Source organism: Lissotriton vulgaris, chromosome 11 (assembly GCF_964263255.1).
Source record: "Lissotriton vulgaris chromosome 11, aLisVul1.2, whole genome shotgun sequence".
NCBI lineage: Eukaryota > Metazoa > Chordata > Amphibia > Caudata > Salamandridae > Lissotriton > Lissotriton vulgaris.
In genome coordinates this window covers 1,110,707,050-1,110,720,261 of record NC_141699.1, presented here as the reverse complement: position 1 = coordinate 1,110,720,261, position 13,212 = coordinate 1,110,707,050, and the positions used below count along the sequence as shown (strand labels likewise).

General features: G+C 43.5%; 1 protein-coding gene across 1 annotated transcript in view; it reads left to right on the top strand.

Moving 5' to 3' along the window:
• The window catches only part of LOC147684259 (putative cation-transporting ATPase 13A4), a 202,679-nt gene extending 199,965 nt beyond the window's left edge, over window positions 1-2,714 (top strand). The window contains exons 29-30 of the mRNA XM_086944656.1: window positions 1,665-1,745; window positions 2,174-2,714. Coding sequence (XP_086800782.1) covers window positions 1,665-1,745; window positions 2,174-2,455 — 363 coding nt within the window. The 3' untranslated portion in view covers window positions 2,456-2,714. The remainder of the gene's footprint in view (window positions 1-1,664; window positions 1,746-2,173) is intronic.
• Window positions 2,715-13,212: the final 10,498 nt, after the last annotated feature.

Here is a 13,212-nt window from a genome sequence, read left to right as displayed (position 1 = left end):
TGCAGTTGATGCAAAATGGAAGGTCGCTCATTAAAGACTGACAGCTGGAAGTTTCTGGGAGTCCCGCTGTCAAACGGATGCCCATTTCACATCCTATTGTCATGATAAATGGCTGGGCACCGTGTGGAACCCTTCCTCTGTCACATGTCAACTTCTTCAGTTGTCAAACCAGGTCTTAGATCAGAGGCCCTCTATCCTTCCACTGACAGATCTCAGCCTCCCCTCCTGTTCGATCAAAGTGTGGCACTGTCCAGCACCTGGTATACCACCTGCGCCACCTGGCGTTCCCTCACTAATAGCGAGCGCAACCCCATGTAAGAATGTTTTGCGTCCGCAATTGTGGGTGCAAAACTCTTGCAAATAATCACCCTCTTCAGAAGGGTGGTATGCACTCGTGAAAAGGGAAGGGGTCCCCAGGGGACCTTTCCCTTTGCAATTTCAGGGTAAAATATTTTTAAGGGAAGTCAGTAGTCCCAGGGACTACTGCCTGCCCTTAAAAAATGAAACAAAAACGTTTCCTTTTTTTAAAAAAATCCATCCCGTTTTCCTTCAAGGAAAACGGGCTGCATTGGAAAGAAACCTGCTTTATTTAAAAGCGTTCCCAGACATGGTGGTCTGCTGAGCCCAGCAGGCCACCATCTATGGGAGGGCCTGCCATTCATGAGCTTCTCAATTTGCGACCCCATCGGGAGTTGCTAACAGTGTGAAATATACTGTTGTACATTGGAAATAGCGCCTCGCAAATTGCGAGTTGCAAACAATTCGCAATTTGCAAGGCTCTATTTCCACAGTCGTACATCTGGCCCTTCATTTGGAGAATCCCATCTGATATGAATTACAAACTTCTGCATCCAAACTTTACTGAATGAAATGAAATACCTTGACAAGAAATGAATTTTTTGTGTGAGTGAGGACACAAACTGTTACCCCCGTGAGTGTTGAGAAAGTAAAATACATTCACTAGAAATAAATGTTGACGTGGACTTAGAAAAACTTTGACAGGAATGGAAAAGTTATGATAAACGTAAATAAAATCAATATAATTGCATTATAATGGTAAATGTTGGGGACTATTACATTTGTGAATGAAGGGCTATCAATAAATACTGGGGATACATGGATTCTGAGGTCCACTCCATGTGTTTCTATCTGCTGCTGGCACCCAGACACACCTGGACCCACGTACAGTGGCGGTCTCCCGGATCAGGATCCTTCCATGTTGCGAGTGTGGCGGTCTGCACTCCCGGCATCGTCCGTGTGTCCTTTTTCCATAGTGCTTTCTTTGTTTTTGGAGCAATGTGCTGGGGGCTTTGCCAAGATCTTTCCTTCTTCCTCAGGGCTAAGGTGAGGTTCTGTGCTCCCCACAAAGGCCCAGGCACTCTTTCTTACAGCCCCTTCTTTGTTACTGGAGGAGTCTTACTACCTGGATGGAACTGAGCAGCGTATGGACTGCGAGTCCTAGCAGGCTGCACCCCTTTCTAGGAGGCATTATCATCTTGAAATAGAGTTTGGTGGCAATGGGAAAGGTAACACTGGTTGTGATCCTCCACAATTACTCTTACAATCCTAAATCAGGCCCTATTCCTACATATTGAGAGGAAGAAAGTGAACTGAGCAAAATCTGTATAAACACACCCTAACCTGTGCATCTCCTGTCTCCACAGCTGGTCTGCACTCCCACTCCCTGGAGAGTTTACATCCTGGTGATGCTGCTCATTGGTTTTGCTGCCTCAGTTCTTGTTGAGGTAAGGCCCCTTCCTTATTTTCTTGACAATGTATGTGTGGCTACGCCTCTCCTGCCTTCCCTACAGTGTTTGTTACAACAGGGTTTGCAGCAGGTTCCCTGTTTCAGCAGCCCTTGGCCAACTCCTGGACTGAGCCCATGAAGAAAGACAAACAATGTATCTTTGGACTAAAGGAAGGGCGGGGATGTAGGCTTGATTGACAGCGTCTGCTGATCAGTGACCTCTCTAGGCACTGTGTTTTACTCAAATTTTAACACAAATTTCAACCAATAGGTGGAAGAAAGATTGAGCCTTTTCTGTAAATGTTTGCTTTACTATTTTAGTATTCACAGCCTATCAGGATTCGTGGGGGTGCGACCTGTTTTTAAATATCAAGATGACCCCTTGCACCCACATTTCTAAGCCTTGTTTTACTCCTCACCTTGCAGGAGGCTGTTGTTGAAAACCGAAGTCTTTGGCTGATGTTTAAGAGGTGCTTCCATTACCGCTCCAAAAGCCGGTACAGGACTTTGCTCAGAGACCTGAAGAAGGACACTAACTGGCCCCCTCTGAACAGGACTGTGTATGAAGACCCCCCTGCAGATGTTCATATAGGGGGGGAGTGTGCAGTCTACAGCAACCCAACCTTTGAGAACACTGAAGCTCTAGAAGGCAGCAAAGACAACGTACATCCATCAACACCTGGTGATTGGATCACTGTTGCGCTGTGACGGAGCGCTCAATGGCCAGAGTCATTGCAACGTACGTGTCTTAACAGAAGATATGGAGTTTCACATGCTTTGTGGTGGATACACATGCAAAGTGGGGGAAAGGCCTGGTTGGAGATTTACTCCAGTAATGGGAGACATTTTGAAAAATTATTTAGATTCAAATTTCCTTGTTTATTTAACTAGTATTTGAGAAATTTCCATGAACCACTGGTTCGCCAACCAAAAAATAATCCATCAATAAAATGTTTCACGAAAATTGAAGTTTCTTGACAAGTGCTGACTTTACAGAAGACTTATATTGGATAAGACGGTCAGATCCTAGTTATTAGCTGTTGTTTATGTTTTGTGCCTTTTAATTGTTGTAGAAAGGTGACTGATTGACAGAACCTTAAGTCAGTTCCTCCATGTGACCTCAGGCTGGGCAGGGGGAGATGCTTCAGAATGGGAAGTTGCACGGTCCCATCATGTCATGTACATATGTCCTGTAGGGTGTAAAGAGCACATGTCACACCACCGACCTGACCTGCATAACAATGTGCCATCCAGTGATGAATGGATTTATGAATTAGCAAAAGGGAACAGAGACACTCGAGTAACACTTCACCCGTGCACTCCTCTCAAACGCAGGTGCTGCCCCTAAGTTTCACATGGGTGGACAGATCTGTAAATTCTCAGCTGAAAAAGCCTCTCTGCATAAGGTAATCAGCAACGCCCACCGCAAAATCTAGAGTTCTGTGCATATTAATCAGATTCGCCGAGGATGCACCTTAAAATGGATGATTGGTTAGTGCCTGCCTCCCAGTTTACTCTTTTTTTCCAAGCTCATTTTCTCTCAGGGATTTTTTTTCAAGGTGTAGTGGAAATGTTGGATGCACCAACCTAGAATATCTAATGAGATCTTTTGAGCCACATGTTCCTCCCCCAGGATCCAGGTCAAATGAGGTCCTTGCCTCTGCTCTCCTGGTCAAGCACCTCCTGACAAGTTTGAAGAACCCCATACAAGACACAAAGGGATCTATTTTCTGCCTCTGATGAGTCCACTTGAGTTTTTGTTTTCATGAAGCAAATTCCCAGGAGTTTGTTTCTTGAAAACAAAAAACCAATGACCCTGACCCGCACTGAGGCTTGTCCCGGCAGGTTGAGAGTCATTGTTTGATTTCCTTGCCCAGGAATGCCACACGCGTGGCAGTCATGACACAAGAATTCATTGATGGCCCCCCCCATGGTAATACCCATCAGTATGATCCGGCTGCCCTTTGTCAGAGGGAATAGCTCAGAGACTCCTGACGGTGGAGACAGGTCATGCTTTTCCATTGGAAACTCGCCCATTCTCCCTACTCTTAATGGGATGGGGGACTGGGAATTCCTCAGGACTGGAACACTCAGTCAGTCTTCCCAGACACAAGATGCCATATTAAGAATCTTTTTATAAATGTTCACACATTGCTCACAGTTCATACATAGCCATTGATGACCATAGTTTGCTTTGTTGTTGACAGCACAGATGCAACCCTATTGTTCTGAGCTTGGTCTGATTGCCTGCTTATACTCTTCTTCTTGATTCCAATAAATAAAGATACCAACTAGGAAGAGCCGCATCTAAGCCCCCAGGGCAGATGTTTTGACAGTCTTGTGGTCAGGATTCAGGTTTTGAGAAGAGTGATGATAGCAAGGGTCAGTCAGTGAGTGACATTTCTTGTGAGCAGTGATTTCTTGATGTCATTTATGCTGATCTCTTGTGGGGTACTCAAGAAACTGAGGGCCTTATTTATAGGTTTATGGACATGATAATCTGCCACGAACGTGCCGGATGTCTTATCCACTGTACTACACGTTCAATATAGCCTATAGCACTTGTAATAAGCCAGGCAGGATATCGGTCACTATGTGACAGAATCGACTGTCGGCCACACTCTGAATACGGTCCTCTGTGTCTTGATGGAAATTGCAGAAGGTGCAGAGCTGGTTCTGTCAGTGTTAAGTTTTATGAAGTAACTTAAAATTGTCATATTGATATTGCAAGGGAATTGGCTCTCTCTGTGCAACACTTGGGCCATATGTTTTGGAAACTGTTATCTGGTGGAATTCACATCTGTGAGATCTCAGCTTGAAGGTGGGAATTCTTTGCAGTGGTTTGGGCTTCCATACAGCCATTGGAGTGTGTGGCTTCCTAACAGTTTAGGCTCATTCCATCACTGCTCCTATGCTTTACACCTATGTTTCATTATTCTATAGAGTTGTTACTTGGACTAGTTAATTGCCCTGTTGTGCATATGTTTGGGTATGTGGAATTTTTGGGCATTTAACAGGTTTAGGATAATCATGTTCATATATATCTAAGTGGTGTCTGAAGTTGTGAATATGTCATTTCAGATGGATCACCATGAATCAGGAGAGCTCGCATAAGCTTACCATGGTTTAGGGTTTACCGTACCTCTACGTTAAAAGTTGGATTTCACCTGGTTGGTGGAAGGCCAGGCTTCCTCCAGATGGGAACACCTCCAGATGCCTACATCTCAGTGACAGGACCCAAAAAGCTAACACCACCCTGGGATTGCTTATGTTCACATCTTGAGAGAGACATATTCTGGCCTTTTGTGCTGAAATGTTCTTATTAGACCAGAACCAAGGCTGATTTGCATATGACCGTATTCAGTCTAGAGTTGCATAGTGAGCAAGGACGTGATGGACTGGAATGCAACCCGAATAACTATCAGATGCTGAAATTAATACAATAATTTCACCCATCATGTTTTGTGTCGTAATTGAAATGCTGTCATGATTTTCCTATCCTGCCACTAGGGGGTGCTCTTTTAGGTCCTGTGCAATCCTCCCTGCCTTGCTTCTTTGAAATCTCTCACTCTCAGCTCCAATATTCACTTAGTTCCCTATTTGCCTGGTTTCCCTCCCCGCTCCTGCTGGCTGTTCTGTGGAGCCACCCCTTCGTTGGTGTTTCCCTTGATCCCAGGTACACCTGTATCTCTGACGGCTCTTCTGCTCCTCCCTGTGCTTCCAGTTATTTCTGTCCTGTGAGCTCGGTGTGCATCAGCTCACAACAGTCTTTATTGCTGAGGCCATGCTCACATCAAATCAGCTTTGCTACCTTGCTTTCAGGCTAGTTTATTGAGTCTGCGTTATTTGGTTTTCTTTAATATGTGTGTTACACCATACCCTCTCTGCAGGTTCCCCCACAAACATTGTGCCTTCACCACTCTTGTTTTCTGAAATTCATAGAATTAGGGCTCTATGCACTTTAACACTGCTAACCTGTGCTAAATTGCTTGGGCCCTCTACCTAAAACATGGTAAGATTGGCCTGGTATATGTAATTTACCTATCCGTTGCTAGAATATTGTACTACATGTAACAGGGTCTGTAAATAAATTAAATGCTACTAGTGGGCCTGCAGCAGTCACTGTGCCATCCATGTAAGTAGCACTTTAATAAATGTCTCAGGCCTGCCAGCGCAGCCAGTGCGCAGTTTTAAACTGCCTATGTGACCTGGCAAATAAACCTTTTGCCAGACCTAAACCTTCCTTTGTAATAAATATATGTCACCTCTAAAGTAGGCCCTAAATAGCCCACAAGTAGGATGCATTGTATTTAAAAAGTAGGAAATGTGTTTTTATGTCTACATATCCTAGTAGTGAAAATACTATTAAATTAGTTTTGCACTACAGTTAGGCCTACCTCTCCCCTATGATATCATTGGGTTACCTTAGTACATTGAATAAATGCTAATTTTTAATTGAGAACAGGTAGGAATGTCAGGTTTGGTCTGATTTTAATTCAGGAACTGTCACTTATAGAAAGTTGGCTTTTTCTTGTCCTAACCATTTGGTGCCTGACGTCTGTGTCCTGGGTTACATGACTGTGATTAGCTTGGCAGTGGGCATTTGTGTATTTCTCCCAGACAGTGAGACAAAGTGGACAAGGCGCTGGCAGGATGGCCCATCCGGGGAGGATGGGAGGGGCACAGCTGTCCCCTGCCCCACTTACATTTAAAAGGGCTGCCTTCAGCACACTCATAAAAGAGCTTCATCCCAGTCTTTTGTCACCCTAGACTTCTTGGAACCTGCTTGGGAAGGAAAAAACTTTCCAGAACGAGATGTAGAGTTAACTTAGAAGTTTCACTCATTTGAAAAGGCTGGCACCAGGCATAAATATTGGACCCTCAGGCCACCTTTTCAGTACACTCCTGGACCTGCAGAGGACATCAGAAGGACTGACCTGCATCCAACATACCTGCCCTACTGCTTGAGGCCTGTTGTGGACCTCAGAGGACTGCCCTGCTACTATCAGAGGACTGCTCTGCAGTCAGAGGCTTGTCTTGTACCCTCGGAGGACTAGCATTCTCCTTGAGACCTGCTTTGCTGTTTGAACCCAGGACTACCAGAGTGATTCCAACGACTAGTTAGCTGGTCTACTTTGTGAGCTACAGTGACATAACAGGCTTCAGAGACCTGATACACCACATCTGGCCTCTGCTGGAGTGGGTCCTGACACCCCAAGTGGTGCCCCTCCAGTTCTGTATCCTTACTGATAGGGCTGATGGTACTGCTCCTGGCTTCCCCCCAAAAGATGGGACTGCCCCAGAAAGAGGAACACTAGTTCCTCCCCATGTAGGGATAAATAGAAACAGTGTACCCCCAGGAACTTTCCACCCAGCCATCAGTGATGGCCACGCCCATGACTGACCTATGCCCAGAGAAGGCTCATGAATCCAAGAATGCTACCTCTTGCCCAAGGAGCAGATTGCAAGTGTTGTGTAGAGCAGATGCCCTTCTGGGCGAGTGGGTATCATCTTTGATAATGTTTTTATATTGCTCAAGAAGTATGTCCTGGGTCTGGGATATGAAATATTTCTGCAGATCCGCTTGTTCTTCCCTATGCATTAATGTACTCCCTCAATGTAAGCAGTGACCGTGGCCAAGTGGAAATTCTGGGAGCACTTGGATGCTTCCAACGTGTAGGGATGGCCCAGTTAGCTAATATGTGGTCGAAATCAACACATTTATTAGCAGGTCCCTCCAGAGATGGGTGAGGGAAAAGGCCAAGGAGCATTGCAGCAGATGCATTAGATAGAACAAGGCCCATCATGTTTGTTAAGAGTTTATACAATCCCAGCCCAGCATTGCTGCAGAGAGGGACAGGCCCAAAACCCGGTCCAGCCTGTGATCTAAGGATCATCACTGGAGTTAGCACTAATGGCGCAGGGACAATCCGGATGCAGTAACCAGGCGCTTTACAAATCATTGTATTAATATTATGAATTATTCCCAAAGGACTGAGGCAAAACAGGCAGAATATCCCACTATGAAAAGGCATTCTGAGATGACACTTATTAGTTGTCGGAGTGAGGACGTCATTAGCAGTGATGTGGATTGTGGGATGAAAAATCAGTAAGTTTGAGGAAGGAAACAATCTATGATCAGTGCGAGACCTGAATATCCATTCTTTGCTTCAAATCCGAAAGATTTCCTTTCATCAGACTTTGCAAAACATTCGAATCATTGTATCTGCTGAAACATCTTAGGGGTAGATTTACTGAGCTGTTGCATCACTTTTGTGGCAAGGCAGTGGAGTGGTCAAAGCACTATGTTGGACAATATAGGAATTGTGTCATTTGTACACCTTGTGTGGTGCAAACTCTGCATTGCATTGTGCTTTGTAATTGGTTAACATAATGAATATAAGGTGGGTGTGTAAGGTTGAACCAACACTTCTTGAGTACTGCAAGAAGCTGAAGACCTGTCTCTCCATATAATTACCTTGTGACCACACAACTACACACCTTTCCCAAGAGCCTGGATACTCTCCCAGGTGATTATTGCACTACAAAAATAAACATAACACAACATATTATCCATGCCATTCGATGTACCACTTCCTAACATAATCACACAATCTAGTACAAATCTCAAATTTTATTGGAAAATAGTAGGTGACTACATCAGTTCAAAAATCAGTACGTTTGAAAAAGCAACATAGGACATCACTCCACACATTACAAGGCGACATTGGAGATATTCACTCTGCTACACAGTCTGCGACACCATCAAACTGCTTTAAGAGAGAGGGTTTCCTTGCAGTGGATCTCACTTATCGATGAACGAGATATAGATCTAATACAATATTACAGACTTAACAGAACCAATATTATGGCCCTTTTGAGCAAAAGTTGGTCCACTTTAGATTTCATCCCTTCCATCTCAAATGCCAGACCATCTCAAGTGAAGATGTGGGCTCTCCTCCACATTCTTGGCTCTGGTTCATCTCAGAGCACATGTGCCAAAGTGAATGACCTTTGCTTTTCACTCTCATCTTATCCTCCATCGGACCTGATCACCATTCTGAAACTTATTCCTTGGTATCTCCTTTTTTCAACACCTGGTGAAGCATGAATGTTATCATATTGCCCATTTCAAAATGTTGTTCTTGCACTCTAAGATCATTCACAAGTTTGAGAGCAGGATTATTGAAGATAGCTCTCAAAATTGAACGAGCATTTGGAATTTTGAGCTTTTGCTGTCTTATCCCTTTCAGTAAGGTCAAGCTGGCAATGCCCTGACGTGAAGTCAAATGTAGTGAGGAATGTGGCAGCTCCTAATCTGCCAATGAGCTCATCTACTCTGGGGATGGGGCACACATCAGTCTTGGTGATTGAGTTGAGGCCCTTGTAATCCACACTGAACCTCAGTTAGGGGATGCTACCCAGCGGGCCAGCCTTCAGTACCAGCACCACTGGGCTGGACTGGGGACTACAGGAGGGCTCGATCACCCCCATCTCCAGCATTCTGGGCTTCGCTTTCCTCCTCACCATCTGGAACCGTGAGCATTATCACTTTGGAACTCTAAACTTGTGGTTTTCAGAAGACAATCTCAGGTCCCGATTATTGCACTATTGCAAGAGCAAATGCTGTGCCAGTAATAACCAATAGCACGTGGCGCAGTTCTTACTAGGTGACAAATTTGCTCCTGATTCTGATTTTCATATCTTGGGGTTGTCAGACAATGCAACAAATGTCACACATTTCCACCCTTTTTGAAGAACCAAAACAGGTTTGTGTCGAGAAGTCATCAGGCAAATATACACACTGGCCAGACATGGCTATATGATTTGTATTACATAACAGGCCTCCTGACTGATTGGACTAGAAGGAGAGCTTGAGGGAATGGGAGTGGCCCTCTATGAGAGATACAGGGACCACCGTCATGAGGTGAACTTCCGCTGAGCTCCCAGAAGAATCAATGTAGCTGATCCACAGTGTCAAACTGGTGTCAACGGGGACTCTGTGCTTCACCCTGGGTAGCTGCCTCAAGCCGCAAGGCTGCCACCAGAGAAAGTGCATGTGCTATATATGCCTCATCTCTCAAAATAACAATACGATGAAGAAATAAAGAGGCAAACTATACGTTGTAAATAATTTAATTTGGAAACAGTTACAAAAAGAAAGATATACACGGTAAATACATCAAAACCAAACACAGGAGGGGATAGGAAAAAGGTCTTCATTGCTAATCTATGAAAAATGCAAAATAAATTAATAAATGGAAAAAAATGCAAAATAACTTAACAAATGAAAAATCGTGACTCAACTGGACCGATGCATCTTCTTTCTTCAGATCCATAATGAGGATAGACAGAAGTTGGTAGGTAATTCAGATCGAAGTTTTTATCATTGAACTTAGAACACTCTGCAGGGTGGAAATCTTTAGTGGGGTTCACAGCGGGCAAGGTCATCAAAAGGTCATATTCATTAACAAGCAATCCAACTCTGAATACTCTGGCAAAAAACTCCGTCCTGGTGAATAGTAAAAGTTGAAGTCACTGAGGATGAGTCTGTTCTGGGGAAGATGCTTGATTATACTCAAGTTATAAGTACTGAGGGTCTCATTTATAATATTTTGCCGTAGGGCAGCGCCACAGGGCTTCCAGCTGGACTGCCCTACGGCTAAAAAAAGATCAGGAATGAGCCGAATCTTCCAGATATAGCACATTCCTGTCTTTCCCCCCTGCGCTGGCGCTCAATTGTCTGCCATGCGCATAGCGGGCACCCCTGCACCATGGTACATGGGTGTCTGCACTGTAGGGTTGATTGAAGGCACACCTTCCTGCACAAACACAATCAATGGAGGAGATTTCCTCTTTCTATGTGTGCTGCAGAAACTAGGACAAATAATATTTCTGGGTGCCAGCATGCTCTCTTGAGAAGACTATATACTCTCATAGTTCTGGGTGCCACCATGCTCTCTAGAAACTATGTAATCTCATACTTCTGGGTGCCAGCATGCTCTCTTGATGAGACTATGTAATCTCATACTTCTGGGTGCCAGCGTGCTCTCTTGAGGAGACTATATAATCTCATAGTTCTGGGTGCCAACATGCTCTCTTGATGAGTCTATATACTCTCATAGTTCTTGGTGCTAGCATGCTCTCTTGTTGAGACTATGTAATCTCATACTTCTGGGTGCCAGCATGCTCTCTTGATGAGACTATGTAATCTCACAGTTCTGAGAGCCAGCATGCTCTCTTGAAAACACTATGTACTCTCATAGTTCTGGGTGCCACCATGCTCTCTTGATTAGACAATGTAATCTTATACTTCTGGGTGCCAGCATACTCTCTTGTTGAGACTATGTAATCTCATACTTCTGGGTGCCAGCGTGCTCTCTTGATGAGACTATATACTCTCATAGTTCTTGGTGCTAGCATGCTCTCTTGTTGAGACTATGTAATCTCATACTTCTGGGTGCCAGCGTGCTCTCTTGATGAGACTATATACTCTCATAGTTCTTGGTGCTAGCATGCTCTCTTGTTGAGACTATGTAACCTCATACTTCTGGGTGCCAGCATGCTCTCTCGATGAGACTGTGATCTCACAGTTCTGGGTGCCAGCATTCTCTCTTGAGAACACCATGTAATCTCATATTTCTGGGTGCCAGCATACTCTCTTGATGAGACTATATACTCTCATAGTTCTGGGTGCCAGCATGCTCTCTTTATGAGACTATGTAATCTCATAGTTCTAGGTGCCAGCATGCTCTCTTTATTAGATTATGTAATCTTGTTGTTCTGGGTGCCAGCATGCTCTCTTGATGAGACTATGTAATATTATAGTTCTGGGTGCCAGCATGCTCTCTTGATGAGACTATGTAATTTTGTAGTTCTGGGTGCCAGCATGCTCTCTTGAGAAGACTATGTAATCTCATAGTTGTGGGCGCCAGCATGCTCTCTTGAGGAGACTATGTAATCTCATAGTTCTTAGAGCCAGCATGCTCTTTTGAAAACACTATGTAATCTCGTATTTCTGGGTGCCAGCATGCTCTCTTGATTAGACAATGTAATCTTATACTTCTGGGTGCCAGCATACTCTCTTGATTAGACTATGTAATCTCATAGTTCTGGGTGCCAGCATGCTCTCTTGATGAGACTAGGTGACCTCACAGTTCTGGGTGCCAGAATGCTCTCTTGAAAACACTATGTAATACCATACTTCTGGGTGCCAGCATGCTCTCTTGATGAGACTATGTAATCTCATAGTTCTGGGTGCCAGCATGCTCTCTTGAGTAAACTATGTAATCTCATAGTTCTGGCTGCCAGCATGCTTCCTTGATGAGACTATATAATCTCATAGTTCTTGGTACCAGCTTGCTCTCTTGAGTAAAATATGTAATCTCATACCTCTGCGTGGCAGCATGCTCTCTTGAGCAGACTATGTAATCTCATAGTTCTGGGTGCCAGCATGCTCTCTTGATGAGACTATGTAATCTCATGGTTCTAGGTGCCAGCATGCTCTCTTGAGTAAAATATGTAATCTCATACCTCTCTTATATATTCCTGACGAAAGCAAGAATATAGAAATGTACATTAAAAACTTGACCGAGATACACCAAGAGGTAGAACCTTTAGAAGATGAGTTTTTCAGAACGATTTGGTAAAAGATTTACAGCAATCAAACACTGGTTTCAAGAGTTAGGTAGTTCAATTATAGGTAAAATAGTTTTCCCTTTGATACCTATAGCTTTACTAATACTTTTGTTGAAAATCAGTTGTATGTTACACAAGAAAAGAAAGCATGTCATAGAAAAGAAGAGAATTTACAAGCTAAGAAAGGAGAAGGCAAAAGAAATAGAATTAGATGAGTTTCATAGAGCTCGATATGATGTTGCAGAAGAACAGCTGAATCTAAAGTATAGAATTACTAATACTAAGAAAGTGCAAAACATGTTCCGAAATTGAAAATTTATAGAATCATACATTTTTGGGTATAGTTTGGTGATTTGGAAATCACCAGGTGAGGGAGTTGATGGAGCAAGATGAAGAACAAAATTGTGTTCTGACTTGTGAAGTTAACCTCTCCTAAAAAATGTAACAATACTAATAAGTTTGTTGTGTGATTAATAACCAACTTAGTTTAAAGATGCATTCATCATGGGTTTACACGTGGGTCTAACATGCTTTGTGTTGCAAATGCAAAAAGAAAAATAATAAAACTAACTTTGTCTATTGTCACGTCAGTATTAAATGCGGCATTTTATAATAATGGCATATGCTTATTTTGTGTTGCTTATGTTATGTCTTTTGTGATAAAATGCTCAAAGAGTTCCAGTATCGTTAAGGAAAGGTAAGTATAAAGCTGCCTTTTTGTGCTCGCCAGGTAACATAATTAACCATGTTAATCAGCAAAGGGGGAGGGTAGCAGAATGGGCCTCAATTCTTTAATTAATCAATGTCTTGTGTTTGTTTAATAATAG